General features: G+C 40.5%; 1 protein-coding gene across 1 annotated transcript; it reads right to left on the bottom strand.

Moving 5' to 3' along the window:
* Nucleotides 1–377: 377 nt before the first annotated feature.
* On the bottom strand, nt 378–21,311 carry LOC135462658 (dTDP-glucose 4,6-dehydratase-like). Its single transcript, XM_064739882.1, has 13 exons — nt 21,263–21,311; nt 14,675–14,736; nt 13,338–13,394; nt 12,013–12,067; nt 10,516–10,607; nt 9,747–9,860; nt 8,741–8,891; nt 7,548–7,600; nt 7,335–7,461; nt 5,637–5,722; nt 4,811–4,924; nt 3,604–3,705; nt 378–2,518 (listed from the first exon to the last, which is right to left on the bottom strand). The coding sequence occupies exons 1-13, from the start codon at nt 21,303–21,305 to the stop codon at nt 2,384–2,386; spliced, it is 1,191 nt and encodes a 396-aa protein (XP_064595952.1). The 5' UTR covers nt 21,306–21,311; the 3' UTR covers nt 378–2,383.
* Between the last annotated feature and the right edge of the window lie 762 nt (nt 21,312–22,073).

Raw genomic sequence — 22,073 nt, 5'->3', positions numbered from 1 at the left:
AACAGGAAAGATCATTGTATTTGAAGAGCAGTAAAATCAGAATCCAAAACGTCCAGACTAAAGGTCTGCAGCTCAGAAGTAATAAACTACTTGGCAGTAATTGGCCACCAAGAAATCGCACAGGGCTACATTCAAAAGAGCGGTACATATACAAAAAATAGACACAGTGCTGGGTGGAAAAACTCATAACCCCACCAAAATGTCACCACCTGTGCCGTTCTGTATTTACCCTCAATCCCGCAAAACTACATTGGTTGGCTTGACCAATGTTGGAGCTTTCATCAGTCTACACGGAATAATGGCATCAGATAATGCTTGAACACATACGTTATCAACAATCGAAAATTTGTAGAACTACAGTATGAGAACAGTATATTGTTTCAGGCCAGCTCACGGTGTGCTCAAATCGTTTAACAGTACAGCGAAAACTCAGAAATAATTGGAGAAACACGGGACAATTGAGGAAATGTTTGTCAAATCCTGTCAATCAGACTATCAAGGTACAAATATTGTGTTCCAAATTTCACAGTTGTGTAAGTCATTTAGCTTGTAAGATATCCTGTTGACAATAAAACAATCAAAATATTGTTAAATCAGGTAAAAAAATTTTATGGATCACATGTCAATTTAGACTTGATTCAATAAGTTTATAATTCAAATGAAAACACACATTTTGAAATGACATCAATTACTCTGCCCTCCAATCAACAATAATCATCAAATTGGTACAAATCTGCACCAAAATCACAGGACTCATGGAATTACAATAAACGAAATATCTGGAAAAAATGCAAGTATACATCTACTATATGCACACCTGCTTAAACATCCATGGAACAACAACATCATGTGTAAAATGTACGTAACATGCATGGTCTGGAAGCAAAAAAATAATATGCAAATTCAATATATGGTGGAGACATTTTCTTCCCTAAAACAGTAAAATAACCAGATATACAATGTGTGGTATATGTAATCTCAAAATGGAAGCATAGAGGTCAATGAGTGTTTGACCTTTAGGTGTATTAAATGAAGCCTTACATTCTTCAAATATTTCTTCACGGTCTATTGGATATAGCAGACTGTGAGGATCGTCATAATTACCTACCGTATTTTCCTGACGATTATTTTTTTTCATTTGTGCTGTTTTTAAAAAAAATCTGTAATGAAACTTCATGAAAATGAATGAATTATACTTTGGCCTAAATACAGCTGTTTAATTTAGAAACCTTTTTTAACAGTGAGCTAACTTGGGTAAAATATTTTCAGATATTAAGAAATTTTCACTTAATGTTTTACAGAGCAAATTATAGGGTCAAGATTACATGTAGTTATAAATTTTCGTACATGAAGATTTTTTTTTAAATTGGCATTTTTAAGAACATTTAAGCCAAATCTATCATGCAATATTCCCCTAAACTCTTACCCGGCCCTGTAAGTATTTCTTACAGACACAAATTTATAAGTGGTTCTATAAGGCGGCAGAACAGGACAAGGGAGGTAACTCGGTGCTCTCCCTGGGTTATCCATCATGTTTAGGATTTACCCCAAGAGACTGTATTCAGTTCACTTGGACTCAGCTTGTATCCTATAACTGGTAAAGCATAAGTGATTTCATGCGGAACACTAGCTCCGCGCGGGAAGCTGACACTTGATTTAATAATGTACTAACATAGCGAGCAGGTCAGCTTCACACACTCCTCAGGAATGCATCATAACAACCACTGGCCTTGTATATTTGTATGTCAGTGACAAGATCAAATGTATCTGAGAATTTCTGACTCTTCATTCTGTCCGTTCAGGTCAATACGTACAGTAAATCCATGTGTTTCCATTGCCAGGGTCTTGATCTCTGGAGAACGAAACCCTTGTTTGCAATGTCACATGATATATCCTTGCATGTCTTTCCTGACCTTTGATACCCAAGGGAAGCCTAATTGTGCATATGAGAATGCATTAACAGCCTGTGTTGATGCGTATCTGAATATGCATGAGCTGCTCCATTAACTACCTACTTATTTTGGAAAAGTTGATGACATATCTAACGGGAATCCCTAAGTCACATAACCGCGATAAGGGCTACATGTACTTGGTCCTGTCTCATTTCTGCCAAGGTTGGGTGTGGCTCTGTATTGCTTGGTACGTTAGTACATCGTTAGATCAGTTAAGCAACACACAAGCCGCTAGTGAAACACTTTTCACAACTTGGCCAGTGACAACCATCAAGTCACGAGCGTGTAAGAATCACATACTGAGGCGAATGATGCATACAGATACATGGGAGATAACCCAGCCGGCCAATACTGAACTACCGTGATTAGAGTGTAAAAGGCAAGAGAGATAACTCTTCAAAATATCTCAATTCAAGGGAGATAACTTAGCATCATCCGCTTCCCCATTCTTCCTCCAGCTGATCACCAAACCCTTCACCGTTGCGAGCTTGTCCGTCTCTCCAAATCATTTCTGACGACAACAGTGACGAAGGGAAGATGCCCATTTTTAAAAAGTCGTCTAGTACCTGCAATAAAATAGTGAAGACTTTAGACAGAAGCACAGATTGACCAGTCTTAGGAGTGAGTGAGTGGTGAGTGAGTGAGTGAGTGAGTGCTTGGGGTTTGAATGTCGTACTCAACAATTTTTCAGTCATATGATGACAAAGGAATCCGTAGGGTGTATGTATGTGTAATGTACCCCCTTGTTGCAGGACGGAGTTCCACCGCTCTTTTACCTAGTGCTGCTTCACCGAGACGACTTACCGAAGGCAAGTAAGCCGCCCCTCCCGAGCCATTACACTGATAAGGGTCAACCAGTCGTTGCACAAACCCTTCATGCTGAGCGCCAAGCGAAGAAGTTACAACTTCCTCTTTTAAAGTCTTAGGTGTGACTCGATCAAGGATTGATCCTGGATCTACCGGTCCCGAAGCGGACCAGTCTTAGGAAGAAGCAATAAACACAGTAAAACTTCACAGCTCCATTTCTTGGATTAATGCACCTTGAGCAAGATTGTCTGTCCCTTCAACTACACTACTAGACACTATACTGAAGCTTTTTGATTGTGATGTTGACAATGCTCCAAGTATCTCTAAATTTAGCCAAAAATGTATCTTTTTAAGGACATGAAAGAGAAACACAGTCACTGATGTGTAATACTTAATGCTAGAAACATACATGTATCACCTTCACTCATGAAGAATATATCACCTTTATGCAAATAATGAAAGTTCTATCTCCCTTCAAGTGACCATTCCCCCTAATATTTATTCTGCATGTTAACCAGTGTTTGTTTATTTTTTTTTTTATTTTACTGGTGTTTTATGCCACAGTCACGAATATTTCACTGATAATCACTGACAACTGGCGGTATTATGGTCATGATGGTTGGAGTAAACTTGGTGGAAACCCATGACCATCCACTGGTTGCTGCCAGACTTTATCAAGTACGGCAAGAAAAGACCGCACCATGAGCTGGATTTGAACTCACGGAGACTGCATTGATGAAAGGCTCCTGGGTCACTGTGCCATGCTGGCATGCTAACCACCAAGGCCATGGAATCACCAATCAGTCTTTTCGAATAGGATTTGATGAGCCTATAGCAAATGTACCTCTCTTAAACTGTTAATCTCCACCTCTGGCCTTCTGTACACAAACCCTGTGTCCTTGAGCTTCTGTCCATCCAGGCAAAGGTGCTTGTTGTATAGCAGTTCCTAGAAATACCACAACACTCAAATGTGGGATTGGACCTGCTGTGGAAAATGCTCAAGAATATTTCACTTATATGACCGCGGCCAGCATTTTGGTGGGAGGAAACCAGGCTCTGCCTGAGGGAAACCCACGGCCATTCACAGGTTAGTGTGATGAATGTACACATTGACAACAATGGGGTCTCAAGATGTACATGTACCCAGTACATACAAATATCTATGTGGGCAGGGCCATCAACAAAAATATGTTTTATACAGCTTTATTTGCATACATGTAGCTATTACATTTTAAACTTCTATCTGGTTTTAACAACCCGCATGTTTCTATGAGGCAGTGTCACACATCGTGAGATTATATAGGAAAGAATTCTTTCAACCCTGCAATACGTATCAGATCACTGCGACCAATGAGCTTGAACTCTTGGTACTCTAGAACCAAGGGAATTTATATTAAATATTAACATTTTTCGACTTCCACAGGATTTTGCGAGATGGATGTAACACTGCGAGAAGGGCTGTCATTTGTACTCACGAGAAATGAACCGATATCGGAAGAGAAGTCCTCCTCCTTCCTTTTGTACGTGGTCACAAAGTATCCGATGAAGTTTTATTTATTTATTTATTTTACGCCATACTATAGAATATTTCACCTATACGACGGTGGCCAGCATTATGGTGGGAGGTAACCGGGCTAGATACCCACGGCCAATCATACGCTGCTTACAGACATTCCCATGTATCGGCCAGAGAGGAAGCCAGCATGAGCTGGACTTGAACTCACATTGATCGCATTAGTGAGAAGCTCGTGTGTAATAGGTCTGCGCTGGCGTGCTAACCACCTCGGCCATGAAAGCGCCTGTAGTTCTATTTTCTGATATGTGTGTATATAATCGTACAATATGGAATTATCAAGAGGTACTTGTACTATTATTCATAAGTCCAGCATGTAGTAGTGACATGCTATTTGGCCATCTGTTACCCTTATCTAGTGAAATCCTGTAGCTCTCAAAAGATTTAAAAAAACTTGAAGAGTGCCTTGGAAACAGATGGCCAACACAGTATTCTTTAGCCTGATACAAATACATGTATAAAGAGGCCACGTGCGTACCTGGTCTATGAAGGGGTTGAGTGGGGTGTTTAGAATTCCGTCGCGTTGACAGGCATCTGCCCATGGCTCCATATGCTTGTCATTGATGTCTTCTACCACACTGGACATGTTCAACTGAAAACAAACGAAGTCAAAATGTAACTGAAAGGTTTTCAAATTTCCACTCGCAAAAACGTGAAGCGATATTGTTGCATAATTTTACTTAGTTTGGGAACTAATTTACTTACTTTATCAGTGTTTATAATGCTGTGCTAAAAACTTTCTTAATAATTAATATATTACGGTAGTTCGGTTTATTTAGAGGGCCCAGAGTAAACCTCAGATCTTCAGCAGGCACATGACAATCTTCTTCACTCGAAGCCATAGTTGGAAAAACTAAGAGCTGGATTTGAACACACAACTGTGTTGGTCAAAGTCTTTTTGAGTCGCAGTAGGCCAAGCTTGACCTTCGGGTTCTGCGTGACGCACTTAGGTTTCTTTTGGCTTTAACAGTTGATCACTAATTCCCTCCTGCCGACATATAATCAGCATTCAACAATAAAACTGTTACAGATAAGCGTTAGAATCATGTTGTGCGTATGTTAGACAACGAGAATGCATGTGTATCAAGCCTAAATAAAGACAGAAAATGAGACAGAGTGTTTGTGTTTTTTGACATCACTTCTTGCCTCATCAGCATGACCCTAGTGATCTCGGTGTTGTTCAAGACATCTGTACAAAATCTGCGAGTGGCAGAAGTGATGTGAAGCGAAAGTAGAGAGTGATCCATGCGCTGTGAGGAGTATGCACCTGTACCTGAGGGTTCGGCTTTGTGAACTGAACTCACCTTGGCTATGCTGGAGATAGCAGAGCCCACATAGTCGTGGTTGATGTTGTAAATCTGAGACACTAGTTCGTTTACTAAACCCTGCGCTGAAACAGAATTCAAAAGAAAGTAAGTAAGTTGATTTTGTGTTTCCCCCATCCACATTTGCCTGCTGGTACAATCATAGGAAGGAATGCAGCCCACACAATATGCGTATTTCACCACACATCTGCGTGTTGTATTGGTACATTTGAATTCGGTTGTAAATTTATAAGTAATTACAGAGACAGCCCACACTGGCGAGGAACGTTTATTGATTTATTTATTTGACTGTTTACACCATACTCAGGAATATTTCACTTAAACGATGGAGGACAGCTTTATGGTTGGAGGAAACCGGACACAGTCCTGGAGAAACCCACAAGCAGGTCACTGGCTGACCTTCCCACAGAAATGTAACCAACATGAGCTGGACTAGCTCTCGATCACAATGGTGAGAGGGGTCCTGGTTATTAGTTAAGAATAAAATGAAAACGTAATTCGACAGACTGAATAATACCAAGAACAGCTGTTGTTATAATTTTCCTTATTTTGCAGACTTTCTGTGTAGATGCAATTATGTTTGTCTTCAAATTATTTGTGTGAAAAAGGTAAATGAATACTGCATAAAACACCACTCTGCACTGGAATTAATTGATTAAATTTCTGTTTGATGGTTGCTTATCCTAATTCCTCAACCTCTTCTCATATGACCGGCCCGGATAGAAAAAGGTAAATGAATACTGCATAAAACACCACTCTGCACTGGAATTAATTGATTAAATTTCTGTTTGATGGTTGCTTATCCTAATTCCTCAACCTCTTCTCATATGACCGGCCCGGATAGCACAGTTGGTAGAGCGTCCGCTTCGGGACCAGTAGATCCAGGATCAATCCTTGATCGAGTCACACCTAAGACTTTAAAAGAGGAAGTTGTAACTTCCTCGCTTGGCGTTCAGCATGAAGGGAATAGTGCAACGACTGGTTGACCCTTATCAGTATAATGGCTCGGGCGGGGCGGCTTACTTGCCTTCGGTAAGTCTTCTCAGTGAAGCAGCACTAAATAAAAGAGCGGTGGAAATCCGTCCTGCAACAAGGAGGCGCATTACACGTACATGCACCCTAAAGATTCCTTCGTCGTCATATGACTGAAAAATTGTTAAGTACGACGTTAAACCCCAAGCACTCACTCACTCACTCAACCTCTTCTCATATGAAAGAGCAACTTTCAGTGCAATTTATGCACACTTTTAATTTGATTTTAGAGACAAAGCTATACTGGTTGGGTTGGCCAATTTCAGTTCTTCACAAAAAGTATTAATTCTACGAGTATATGACGGCAATCGGTTATGTGGTTGGAGGATTCTGGAGTGCCAAGAGCAAACCACTGACCTTTGGCAAGTCACTGTGAATTTTTCTTCCTTTCAAATCCAACAACCAAATCCATCCAGATAGATTTTTTAACATATTTATTCATTTGATTGATGTAATACACCATACTCAAGAATATTTCACTTTAATATACGACAGCAAGCAATGGGAGACAAATGGGCTGAAACCCACAACCATCCCCAGGTTGCTGGCAGACCTTCCCACATACCATCCTGATACAAAGGCAAATGTGTGTATCTCTGTCACTCCCCATGACAAAAGTAAAGTTTCTCTGTTGTCAGTACTTACTTGATCCACTGTCATCAACAATGTTGTAAATTTCACCCCGGTTACCATGGTGACAGAGATGCCAAAGAGCACGACAAACATCTTCCACGTGTACCGTGTTCATTTTGAGATCTTTTGTCCACAACATCTGCAAAAATCAATTACAATGAAAGAATAAATGTTCTTTCACAGTTTCTAAACTGAAGCGAACTGTAAACATAAAAATCTACTTACTTTCATTACTTCTTTTGTGTATTTGTACACAGCTCCAATAACCAGTCTGGGTGCTGCCAAATAAAAAAAAAAACAAAAAAATAAAAAAAAAAAAACATGAACAATTTTAATAAGGTACTAACATTATTTTCATATTTTACAAAACTTTTGAACTTTTTCCAGCAAAAAAAAAGTTTTTTATTTGCTTATTTATACGATAGGGCATAAATGTGAAATTTAAATCACAACTATATGGCTTATGAGTGTCAAACAATGCTCACAGTATACAACTTTAGCACAGACACAATAATATTATTTTGGGCTGACTACAAAAATTGAAGACTTGGCCTGAAGCTAAATCTGGTATTAAGTCCTGCTGGGTTTGGGCTTGTGACCCTAACATCATACCATTCCGTAGAGACTGTTCTGACATATGTTTTATTTATTTATTTGATTGGTCCCTTCATGTGATTGCTTCTTAAATTTGATGACCACACAACATTTTTTAATCATTCTAGATCAGTGATGTCTGATGAACTGTGATCAAGTTTATTCAACATCACAACATTCTTTCATTTTAACCTTCCACTTAAGCCATGGTGCTATGGGGGTATGCAAGTAGCTATCACTTAAGCATAATTTACACAGTTTGATAGAATAATGTTTTAATTACACCTTTACTCTCCCTGTTGTAGTCCTTTGTATCCAGTGTTAAATTTATTTGCTTATTTGATTGGTGTTTTACGCCATACTAAAGGATATTTCACTTATACCATGGCAGCCAGCATTATGGTGTGTGAAAACCAGGCAGAGCCCAGGGGGAAACCCATGACAATCTGTAGGTTGTTGACAGACCTTCCTATGTACGGTCTAAAATATAACTGACACGACTGAGATCAACAGAGTAACATTAGCAAACACGTAAGAAGTAATTCTCCTATCCTAGTTAAGTCAATCTGACAATATTAATTTATTTATTTGATTGCTGTCTTACGCCATACTCAAGAATATTTCACTTAAACGACGGCGGCCAACGTTATGGTGGGAGGAAACCGGGCAGAGGACAGGTGAAACCCACAAAAATCCACAGGTTGCTGGCAGACCTTCCCATGTACGAGCGGAGAGGAAGCCAGCATGAGGTGAACTTGAACTCACATCGACCAAATGGGACATGTATCACAGAAAAATAAACACAATGCTGAGAAACTTCATACTCAGTCCCTGTCTGTCGCCCGGTCCGTAAACAATCGCTGGTCGTGCGATTACATAATTAAGATCAGCCATCTCTGACAACTCCCGTTCCACACTGTGTTTGTGTTTGGCCATTTGTGTCCACGGGTTGCACTTGGAGTCTTCTCTGATTGGCTAAAAATACAGACCAAAAAGCAGGGCTGAAATCTGCAAATGAATTTACAGTTTCTTGTCACCTTGTAAAGTGATATATGGTTTAGTATGTGTGTATGTACGGTATTGAGAAGGCTAAGTGAAGAACATGAGTTTGAGTCTGGTTATTTCTCTCAAAGTAAGAGAATTTCTGTACACAATACACCCAGCTGGCCTGTTGTACATGATGTCAGTCAGTGAGTTGTATGGGTGGGGGGAAACCAGTCCTTCAAATAAGCAGCTGACCTTGGGCAAGTTACTAGTATTCATTTAATTGATTCATGTTTTAAATCATACTCAAGAACTTTTGACTTCTAAATCTGCGGCCAGCATTATGGTGGTAGAAAAGTGGACAGGCCATACACAACGTCACCAAAGCCAGTCCACAAGTCCAGTGTATACATGTGTGCACATACCATGTAGAAAGTAGAATTTATTTATTTGATTGGTGTTTTACGACATACTGAAGAATATTTCACCTATACGACGGTGGCAAGTATTATAGTGGGAGGAAACGTGGCAGAGCCCGGGGCAAATAGGTTGTTGGCAGACCTTTCGAAGTACGGGTGGAAAGGAAGCCAGCTGAAGCTGTGCTTGAACTCACAGCGACCGCATTGGTGAAAGGCTCCTGGGTCATTGCACCGTGCTGGAGCACTAACCCCCCTCAGACGCTGAGTCCCCTCAGTATACAGGTAGTTAAAAACAACACTGCAGTATTACAGCATCAATCTATAAAAACTCTTCACATGTACACTGCGTGATGCTTTGTGTCAGTCACTGCTGATTTATTCATTACATTAAAAATCCTTCTTCTGGGTCAACTCCAAACCCCCTCACCTTTTCAGAAGAGTTCATTTGTCCACTGGACACCTCCAAGTATCGTTTGACTTTCCGCTTGGCCGCCTCTCGAGCACAGTTCAGACTGAGACGCATTATGCCGTCCCTGTATACCTGGGTAAAACAACAACAACACAGTTTTCAACGATCATGACAATGGCAGCAAATCCTTGTTTGCAATCCTTGTTTGTCAATCCATGTTTGTCAATCCTTGTTTGTCAATCCTTGTTTGTCAATCAGTTATATACAGTCTCAAGTAAGATTTGGTTCGGCCTGGGTTGGCCCCAAACCAAAGTCAGATTGCACTCCGTGGCCTTGCAACAGAAGTTTGCAAACTCTTATGTTTTGTGGACTTATCGGGAGCATCAAGCCAGTGTCTTATTTTCTAGGTTGTGTAGGCTTCATTCCTTGGTGATGATCAAAGCATTCGATATATACCGACAAGCTGGACATATTTACCAAGGGCAGGTAACTGCATTAGGTTTTAAAACTGTCCATTGATATACCAATGTTTCAATGGGATAGAACAAGTCCATTGGACTTTATTCCGGTCGTCTTTGTACTTAAAATCAACCCTTACTTGTTGTTATCTAGTTTAATATGGTGAATAAACAAACAAACAAAGAAATAAACAAATGGAGCACGCTACGCTGGTCTGACGCAGTCATTGGCCAAACAAAATACAGGACAAAATAATGTAGAGGAATAGTAATGTCCTTGAAATCTTCTAGACTGGTCTGTTATACAGGACATAAATGTCACAACTTACAGCATCCGTTTGTCCATACTTAGTCTCAGCGGCTAGATTGATCACATAATCAAATTCTCCTTCTGGGTCCGTGAAGGCATTCTCTACAGACACTGAAAGGAAGGGGAATGACCGGTGATTCATAAATGCATTTTGAAGTTGAATAAAGATTTCTCACCTGTACATGAAAATTGTTTTCAAGGACACTTTTCAAAGGCTTAATATCCTATCTTTTACACCATTTCCAAGGACCGTTCGATTTTGTACAAACCTTCATGGAGACTACTGGACACCATTTTGGTAGGTCATTTAACAAATGTAGGGATTCTTTAACTGGTCATTGTTGTTCATTTTAGCACAGTAAACTTGGAAGAGTTGAAATTTTAGAACAAGACGCCACAGACTAGATAAAAAATCATTACTTTCTAGTATACCTGCCTAAAACTTTTACATATTTATTAGAAAGAAAATGTGAGCAAAGGAAACGAATTAAACCAAATTTTCCCCCTGTACAGCTACATTTACTTGTGAGAAAAACCAACCTCCCACTGCAAACAGGGGGCTGAAGCTTCCAGCAAATAAATTTTTTTTGCTTCTTATTAGTTTTTGCACAAATTTTTCTGTATGTGCGGCTGTGCTGTCTTGGTTATATATTTGTGCATGTTCATTTTTTTCTGTGGCGTTCAGCATTAAGAGGAAGTGCAACGACTGGTTGACCCGTATCAGTATAATGGCTCGGGTGGGGCGGCTAACTTGCCTTCAGTAAGTCGTCTCAGTGAAGCAGCACTCGATAAAAGAGTGCTGGAAATCCGTCCTGCATCAAGGAGGTACATTACATCCAAACTAAGGATCCTTCGTCGTCATATGACTGAAAAATTGCTCAGTACGACATTAAACCCTCACTCACTCATTGTTTTCTGAAATAACGCATCTGATGAACACCAGTAGAAACAGCCCCTATTTTGAAATAAGGCCTTTCAAGGTTGAGTTTTGTGAAAATCTAAAGTATAACACAACGATCAGGTCGTTATAAGCATACATGACAAGCAATATGATATTTAACATTGAAAAATTAAGTCCATGTACAGGTACTTTCAAGGACTGTAACAAATTGCACAATCTAAATTTACTTATTTCATTGTTGTGTAGTGCCACACCCAAGAATTTTACAGGAGCCTCCAAGGTCAGCAGAAATCTGAATGTTCTACCAACCAAATGACATACTCAGTCATCTTTAATAATCTGCCAGGGAGGCCATATATTTCTGTATCCTATCACTGACTAACAAATTTATATTGTAAAAATCCCATCAATTCAGCGCAGAAGACCCATGTAACGGCGAATCGCCTCATCGATGTGACCACTGTTTGCAAATCCTAGCAAAGGGAGATAACCTAGTCAACAGACGCTCCACATCAGTTGCAGGAACAAGGAGTACACATGTCCCTGACGTAACGGTTACTGTTCATTGAAAACCTGAGTAATTAGCCTGATGTAGGATAACTACCGGAATCTTACCTGGATTTATTAAGTTGGAATGTTTAAACTGTACTTTTGGATTTGCAAAAGCTTCCTGAAATAAAAATCACAAAGGTTAAATGCTTTATGTGAAAGTACACATGCATCCAGAGTATGCTTTTGTCATTTGTGTTTGTGATTTGTCATCATAATCAACATACCTTAAATTCTCAAACTCTTCACACTGATTAAGATTTATACTATACTTTCATTTGCTTCTGGAAACAAAACTTTACTGGTTGGGCTGGCAAATTTTATGGTTGCAAAAAAGCATAAATTTATCAATATATCTTGCAAACATGCAAAAACATTGATAAACAACATGTATGGCAATATATACAAATTTCACCATCATCAATATATTGTTTAAAAACAGCGTAACATATGCTTGAATGAAAGATACATGGCAAAACAAATGTTCAAATGTGAGGCATACTTTACATTTCTCCATTGACCCTACTATTTAACGCATATTTTCAGCCAACGGTTGCAAATATTCGGAAACCACATGTACATCATCAATGAACATACTGGGAAAACGAGACCAGCATAATAGTGTCCCCAATTCTTGGCAGGGCTCACCTCCCAAGAAAGTTTCGACACCTTTCATCACTGATGTTACCCACAGCAGGATACTTTATATTTCTACACAGACGGCTTAGGCCTTTAGGAAAATGAGACCAGCATAATAGTGTCCCCAATTCTTGGCAGGGCTCACTTCCCAAGAAAGTTTCGACACCTGTCATCACTGATGTTACCCACAGCAGGATACTTTATATTTCTACACAGACGGCTTAGGCCTTTAGGAAAACGAGACCAGCATAATAGTGTCCCCAATTCTTGGCAGGGCTCACCTCCCAAGAAAGTTTCGACACCTGTCATCACTGATGTTACCCACAGCAGGATACTTTATATTTCTACACAGACGGCTTAGGCCTTTAGGAAAACGAGACCAGCATAATAGTGTCCCCAATTCTTGGTAGGGCTCACCTCCCAAGAAAGTTTCGACACCTGTCATCACTGATGTTACCCACAGCAGGATACTTTATATTTCTACACAGACGGCTTAGGCCTTTAGGAAAACTGTAGTTCAAAGCCCTTTTCACCACCCCACCCCACTCCCTGCCCCGTTCCTCCCCAAAACAAAGCTGAGATTCTTTTTGTACTTTTATATGCCAGGCCTTACCATATACATTAAGAAATAAAAACCAAGCATTCCATGTACCTTTTAATCTTTTAATCTCCATATATGTGCGTGTATATATATATATATATATATATATATATATATATATATATTATGAACCACAGTTGACTTTATTTACCTTGTGGGTAGGGTTTAGCCAGGCCATCTGTGGGGGAACCTTGTCAGCAACACGAATCTGAAAAACATGTGTACATTGACCTCATGGAATGTTACCCCTGAAATATGTGTTGGATAAACAACACTTTGAGGGAAGGATTACCTTACACGGAAACACCTTTGCTTGATTTATTTTCAAATAAACAAAAGCGTTTTGAGGATTTTCAAAGAACTACATGTAATAACCTTTCATTTAGAGCATTTTCAGGACCGTTTAAATGGACCTTAATTCTTCAATCACCTCTATGACCAATACAAAAAAAATATTCTAAGAGAACTATATGTGTTGGGTGTAGAGAAATAATGTGCACAGTTTTATGAAGTTTGCAAGTTTTGTGACACAAGCAAATCATTTTTGGTGTCACTGTCATAATAACTGTTTGCACAAATTTGACCGAAAAGTTGTGCTTTAGTGGTAGAAAAGGTTGAAGAAGAACAACAGTTAGCTTAATTACTGGTTGACTTAGACCACAATGTACCTATCATACACCACTGTTACTGGTTGACTTAGACCACAATGTACCTATCATACACCACTGTTACTGGTTGACTTAGACCACAATGTACCTATCATACACCACTGTTACTGGTTGACTTAGACCACAATGTACCTATCATACACCACTGTTTGCCTATTCCCAATGGCCTTAAAAAGCCTTGTCATGGATTTCAATGGTAAATATTTCATTAGCTGTTTACAAACTGATTTCACTGCTCAGTTTCTACCAGCAAACAATATAGGAAGAAATGATATGCAAGATTTATCCCACCTTTCTTCTTCCTAAATGCACATTTATGCAAATACATGTAACTGGGATTTTTTTCTTAATCTTTCAACTTCACACTGATATATAACGTAACCCTGAAAATTACACCAGAAACTTACACTGGCAAAGCTTTTGTGCCATATTTTATTAATTTATGTCAAAAGTTTTAAAATCATTAAAATGACAATTTAACAAAATTTTCCACGACCTGTTTGAGAAAACAAAAATCCCAACACACTCATGTAGGCCTACAGGTTTGTATATTACCAAACATCTACCTGTATACTATGTTCACACATTTTATATCACTAAAAGTGAAGCATTTTTTATGTGACACATTTTGCTTGATTAGAACTCTTTCATTCACCAATAGGCAATTTTTGTGACATCTGATAAATTTCTAATCAGAAAAGTTGTTAAATATTGACATCAAAAGTATCATCGTAAGGTCTTTATGAGCTTCTTAAGGCACATTTTTACAAAATAAACTAACGGTGAAATACAGTACACTATGTAAATCCTATTTACTCACCCGGCCTGCCAGTTCATTGCTGATCAAATAATGCACTAAATTCCTCCCAATAAATCCAGTTCCTATAGCAAAAACCAAAACAAAAACAATTCATGGAACTAGCAAACTGAATTCATTTTTGTGAATGATGCGCTACACCCTGTGTAAGTCTTTTTTCACTTACTACAGTTCTCAGTTTTAGGGGTGAAGGAAACAGAAATGTTCCAAGCATAATAATCCACTAACCTCGGGCAAGTAACTGACAGACTTTCCCGCATGTGACACACTGATTTGCTTCCTTTGGTGCATACCAATATGAAGGCAAGTGATCTCTAATGAACTTCATGTACAAGGTATTTATTTACATGTATGTATTTATTTACTATGTGTTTTACACCCTACTCAAGAATATTTTGCTTGTACAATGGAGCCCAGCATTATGGTGGCAGGAAACAAGGCAGATCCCAGGAGAAATCTGTGACCATCCGCAGGCTGTTGGCAGACCTCCCCATGTATGGCTGGAGAGGAAGCCAGCATGACCTGAACTCACGGCACCCACCGTACTGGTGAGAGGCCCCTGGGTCTGCGCTGTGCTGGCATGCTAACCACATTGGTCATGGAGGCCACAACTTCATGTATTTACTAAACCACCTTAAGCAGCCTCAAGAGTTGTGTTGATCCCTTAACGCCACAAAACGTACAGAGAACTTAACCAACGAGGCACATGTACATATGATACAAAAGATCGCTGTCAGACCCAGGATCAACATCTCCTTTGTCAAAGCATTTTCCCATGCCACATGTTAGAAACATCTGCATGCTCTATGTACAATAGAAATATAGCCTTCTAAAAATAGTCTTTTTACCTACAGGCATTTCCAACTTTATGTGATTGTGAAAGGCCATCCTTAAAATATACTTTTTGGGGGGCAACCCAAATTACTTATCACAGGAAAAATTTAATGTCCCTTAATGGGGATATTTTTTTTTAAGGCTAAGGAAAAGGTTCTGAAAAAAATTACAATTGAGAGTAAAATAAAAACAGAACTCCATCAAAAGCCCATAAAAGCTTTGGCGCAGGGTCCTTTCTGAAAGGTAGGTCACATTACCCTCAACAAACATATTTTTAATAAAGGCCGAGTGTCCTAATATTAAATTCATGTCACACTGTGACAGTTTTTTTGGGTAACAGTCAACTCTACATGAACAATAGACATTGTTATAACATACAATTCATGATTTACACGCAAATGTGATACTTTATACGGATCTAATACTTACAATGAACCACTGTTCTGTTACCTCATATTAAAGCAAAATTAAACGATAACATCTACTGGTATAAGTACATTCACACATGTGCATGCTGATATATACATTAATGAAATCTGATATCTGGAACTTCGAGTGTGAGTCTCACATGACGTCTGTTATGATATGCACTAAGAGTATTAAACAGGCAGCCTCCACATATCACTGCAGCCTCCACGTCTCTCACTGCAGCCTCCATGTATCTCACTGCAGCCTCCCTTTATCCCCGCAGCCTTCACGTATCTCACTGCAGACTTCATGTATCACTGCAGCCTCCATGTATCTCACTGCAGCCTCCACAAATCTCACTGCAGTCTCCATGTATCACTGCAGCCTCCACGTATCTCACTGCAGCCTCCACGTATCTCACTGCAGCCTCCTTTTATCCCTGCAGCCTCCACGTATCTCACTGCAGCTTTCATGTATCACTGCCGCCTCCATGTATCTCACTGCAGCCTCCACGTATCACTACAGCCTATACTTAACACTGCAGTCGCAACGTATCACTGAAGCCACCATGTATCACTGCAGCCACAACATATCTCACTGCATCCTCCACATATCTCACTGCAGCTGCCACATATCTCACTGCAGTCTTCATGTATCACTGCAGACTCCATGTATCACTGCAGCCTCCACGTATCACTGCAGCCTCCACATATCTCACTGCAGCCTCCACGTATCACTGCAGCCTCCACATATCACTGCAGCCTCCAGGTATCTCACTGCTGCCACAACGTATTTCACTGCAGTCTCCACGTATCTCACTGCAGCCTCCACATATCTCACTGCAGCCTCCACATATCACTGCAGCCTCCACGTATGACTGCAGCCTCCACATATGACTGCAGCCTCCACATATCTCACTGCAGCCTCCACGTATCACTGCAGCCTCCACGTATCACTGCAGCCTCCAGGTATCTCACTGCTGCCACAACGTATTTCACTGCAGCCTCCACGTATCTCACTGCAGCCTCCACGCATCTCACTGCAGCCTCCACGTATCACTGCAGCCTCCACGTATCACTGCAGCCTCCCCGCATCACTGCAGCCGCCACGTATCTCACTGCAGCCTCCACATATCACTGCAGCCTCCACACATCTCACTGCAGCCTTCTTTTATCCCTGCAGCCTCCACGTTTCTCACTGCAGCCTTCATGTATCACTGCAGCCTCCATGTATCTCACTGCAGCCTCCACGTATCTCACTGCAGCCTCCACATATCTCACTGCAGCCTCCACATATCACTGCAGCCTCCATGTATCTCACTGCAGCCTCCACGTATCTCACTGCAGCCTCCCTTTATCCCTGCAGCCTCTACATATCTCACTGCAGCCTTCATGTATCACTGCAGCCTCCATGTATCTAACTGCAGCCTCCACGTAGCACTACAGCCTATACTTAACACTGCAGTCGCAACGTATCACTGAAGCCACCATGTATCACTGTAGCCACAACGTATCTCACTGCAGCCTCCACGTATCTCACTGCAGCCTCCACGTATCTCACTGCAGCCTCCACGCATCACTGCAACCTCAACGTATCACTGCAGCCTCCACATATCACTGCAGTCTCGACGTAAAACTGCAGCCTCCAAGTATCACTGCAGCCTCCACGTATCACTGCAGCCTCCACATATCACTGCAGTCTCCACGTATCTTTGCGGCCTCCATGTATCACTGCAGCCTCCACGTATCACTGCAGCCTCCACGTGTCTTTGCAGCCTCCATGTATCACTGCAGCATCCACGTAAAACTGCAGCCTCCAAGTATCACTGCAGCCTCCACGTATCACTGCAGCCTCCACATATCACTGCAGTCTCCACGTATCTTTGCAGCCTCCATGTATCACTGCAGCCTCCACGTATCACTGCAGCCTCCACATATCACTGCAGTCTCCACGTATCTTTGCGGCCTCCATGTATCACTGCAGCCTCCACATATCACTGCAGCCTCCACGTATCACTGAGGTATCCACGTATCACTACACCCTTCACGTACAACTGCAGTCTCCACATATCACTGCAGTCTCCACATATCACTGCAGCCTCCACGTATCTCACTGCAGCCACAATGTATCTCATTGCAGCCACAACGTATCTCACTGCAGCCTCCACATATCTCACTGCAGCCTCCACATATCTCACTGCAGCCCCCACATATCACTGCAGTCTCCACGTATCTCACTGCAGCCTCCACATATCACTGCAGTCTCCACATATCAATGCAGTCTCCACGTATCAATGCAGCCTCCACGTATCACTGCAGCCCCCACGTATCACTGCAGCCTCCATGTATCACTGCATAATATATAATATACACACTCTCGTGCATGTACTTTCCAAGGCCATAGCTGAAGGTTCTGATCCAAAATTTCAATGTGATAGTCACCGTACATAAGGATGCACTGTAATTCTTCAACCATTTCACATTTGCAAGGGGTCTATTCAAGCATTATTCTGTGCAGACCAAGCATTATTCTGTTCAGGCCAAGCATTTTTCTGTGCAGACCAAATTATACTTTATTGAAGTCTTGAAATTGGCCAACCCAATCAAGGTAGTTTTGCCTCCAACATTAAAATCAAAATAAAAATTTGCATAAATTGCGCTTAAAGTTGCTCTTTTATCCGTGGAAAACGTTGAGGAATTAAGGTAGCTCAATACAATGCTTTCTGAGAGATTTTACATGCACATGTAAGTCTGTGAATATTAAGTGAAATCTGTACTTATTAGTAAAACATAATTTTTTTTCAATTTACTTGTTAGCTTGAACACAGCTTGCTTAGTTCAAGAGCCAAATAGTTTGAGAGCCCAAATGTTTTACAGAACTACACAAAAATTCTAATTATAGTGTTCATTGAGGGCTGACCTGTAACTTCAGATGTGTGTGGGGGCCTGGGAATGGGGGAGGTAGGGGGGGGGGGATTGGTGGAGGAGTTGAGGAGTGGAGGGATATTTGAGACTTTTTATCAGGTTTCTTGGAAACACGATACACTGTTGTGACTGATTACAACCATGACATAGATATCCTAACTGATTATGACTGACTGACATCTAATTGAAATCCCTGTTACTGTCAACTACTGAAAAACCCTTCTTAATATATGGTCCATGTTAGGTCCTGCATCAAGCAAAATAGGATCAGTCAGTAGGGAATGGTTTGTTTTTATTCTCCATAATAAAAGAGACGACACTTTTAGGAAATTTCATTTACAGAAAAATAAAAAGATTATTTTCATACAAAACCTAAATTATGAAAACTTCAGAGTAGGGCACTTTATGGAGTGAGTGAGTCAGTGCTTGGGGTTTAATGTCGTACTCAACAGCTTTTCAGTCAAATGACGATGAAGGAATCCTTAGGGTGTGTGTGATGTGCCTCCTTGTCACAGGACGTATTTCCACCACTCTTTTATCTAGTGCTGCTTCACTGAGACACTTTATGGAAAACTTTGTTAGGTTACCCCCAATAAACATAAATGAAGGCCCTCTCCAAGTTGAACACCTGTTCTCTTAATGACTTGTACACACGGTGTCCCAATGCATGTTGTGTCTTCTGTCCAGTGTTTTGTCTTTGAAAGACAGAGTCACCTCAAACCATGGTGTTTCATTGCATCATGGGATTTGTAACTGAAGTGTGACAGTCACACTAAACTGGCCACGCAATTCCAATGCTTGTCTTATGCATACATGTATTTGCCACCGGAACTTCTATATACCAAGAGACGAATCGCAGTCAGACAAGTGAACTTTGTGACAGAAGTGTAGTATATGTACATGGCCTGTAGAAGCCATAATAGCCAATGAGAGGGTGGAGCCTCCTGGGACCTGATAAGGAGCAGACAGTAACAGGTGTCCATCATGTTATGCATTCCCAGCAATGTTGCAGTCTGCAGTCTTTATGTGATTGTTTCTTAAATTTGATGACAACAGAACATTTTTAGTCCTTCTAGATCAGTGATGTCTGATGAATCGCAATCAAGTTATTCAACATGACAACATTCTTTTATTTTAACCTACTTCTTTGTTAAGCCATGGTACTAGGGGGTATGTAAGTAGCAATCACTTAAGCATAATTAACACAGCTGGACAGAATGATGTCTTAATTACACTTTTACTCTCCATGTTGTAGTCCTTTGTATCTAGTGTTAGATTTATTTGTTTATTTGATTGGTGTTTTATGCCATACTAAAGGATATTTCACTTACATAACGGAGGCAAGTATTATAGTAGGAGGAAACCAGGCAGATCTGGGGGAAACCCGGACAATCCGCAGGTTACTGGTAGATCTTCCCATGTAAGGCCGGAGAGTAATCCAGCGTTAAGGAACCATCACACAGTGATGGTACAGTCCTACCCAGCATACACATTTTACAATCCTAACTTGACCTGCCGTCATATCACTACTTTCGTAGCTGAGTGATAAAAATCAACCTGCTTTTTTAAAAAACAGTGTTGAAACAGGGTGTAAGTGTTACATCATCGTGTGATTCCACTTACCCATTGGAACGCGGGTTTTTGGATTGGTATATCAGATATTACAGTTTTGAAACATCAATTTGAAACAGAACAGACAGAGAAAATGGAGGACAGGGATGAATTTCTTTGCATTTTTCTAGAGCCCTAAATTTATGCTGGTTTGGGTGACATCTTGGGCTCATCCTATTATCATTCACCTAGGTTAGTTCCACCCAAGTCAAGTCAGAACTATAAAACACAGCTATATTATATTGGACTATGAACAACTGGTTTCTTTGAAGTAAAAAGACGAAATTCAACGTGTGATTTTCAGTTTATTGGCGTGTAGTTAGGTCGATTCAGCTATTAGTGAGCTGGCCGATTTTTAGGTCTAATCTCTCAACATGGGTTATTCACCTAACAAATGGACTGATTGCATGACGACATCGACATTTTCCAGCAGTCGTTGCTATTGCGGATTTGTGCTTATATTAAGAACAGAATTTAAGCATTTTTCATAATATAATATGAACACCTTTTATTCACAATTGCAGTCAAAATTACTCTCTTGTGAGATGTGATAAAATTCATAAAATGCGAAGGTCACCAATGAATCACTCCCATTTATAAACGTCAACATAACCTGAAAACAACAACAACAGCATGTGCTTTGCTCGCAATGGGCGTGAGATCAGAGTAGGGCGGTAAGGCAGATGGCTGTGTCAAAGAAACGACGTGACAAGCTCCTGCAAGCACTGAGACGAAAGGTGTTCCTAGCTGTGGCGAAAGTTGTTTCGAAAGAAAAATGTCTGTCATTGTGTGAAAAAAAAATTCGCAAACTCACCGCCAAGGATGAGCACACTGTCCCGAGCACCAGATTCCGCCATTTTGTCAGTTTGTTCAGCTGAGAGTAAGTCACGTGATAACCTCAATAGAGGCTCACTTGGACGGGGCACACTGTTCATTTTTCTCCTAAATAGGGCAATTAGTTTTAACCCAATAAAATAATGTATTGAACGATTTATAGAGAACACAGAAAACACTTCCTTCTTTTTTTTGAGAGGCTCGGCAATTTTAGAATCATTTGAACAACAGGCCAATGGATGATGTTAAACAGGTGCATTATAGACTGCAGAACTTTACGTAGAAGGAAAAACATTAATAAATACGGAAATGTAAGTCCCAACTTCTTTTCAAGTTTATAAAGTCTGTATACGCGTCTACGTATATAACTTTTACCGACAAGCCAAAAAATCCTATATAAACACATATTATAGTTATAAACAATAACACAGTTATAAACACAGTCAGGCCTATATTATATGTGTCTTCATAGACCTATCATAGTGGAAGTTGGGACACCCGGCCGGCATAAAACCCAGGGTGGGTCGCACCAAATACTTTAAATATGGTAGTTGTTGCTGCAACGCGTGGCGCTCATCATTGGGACGTTAGAGCAAGGAGACAGGAGTGGTTGGTCCGGTGTCAGTATAATGTGACTGGATAGGGTAAGTATCATGCAGTGCTTGGTGTCCAAGGCATAATACTTCAATGGCGGCAGCACTATGGCGGAATGGACTCGCCCTACCACAAGACGATGAAATAGGCTTACATGTAGACATACCTAATGACTCTTCGTCGTAATATGACGGAGA

This window comes from Liolophura sinensis, chromosome 2, assembly GCF_032854445.1.
Source record: "Liolophura sinensis isolate JHLJ2023 chromosome 2, CUHK_Ljap_v2, whole genome shotgun sequence".
NCBI classification, from domain to species: Eukaryota; Metazoa; Mollusca; class Polyplacophora; order Chitonida; family Chitonidae; genus Liolophura; species Liolophura sinensis.
This window is presented reverse-complemented; position numbering and strand designations above follow the sequence as displayed.

Excerpts from the sequence above, each read along its gene's own strand:
- LOC135462658 (XM_064739882.1), bottom strand. The coding sequence starts at position 21,305 with ATGGCGGAATCTGGTGCTCGGGACAGTGTGCTCATCCTTGGCG. Across the intron at positions 14,737-21,262 it reads CAGTGTGCTCATCCTTGGCG|GAACTGGATTTATTGGGAGG; the intron begins GTGAGTTTGCGA and ends TTTTTGCTATAG. Across the intron at positions 5,723-7,334 it reads TGTTGATGACAGTGGATCAA|CGCAGGGTTTAGTAAACGAA; the intron begins GTAAGTACTGAC and ends ATTCTGTTTCAG.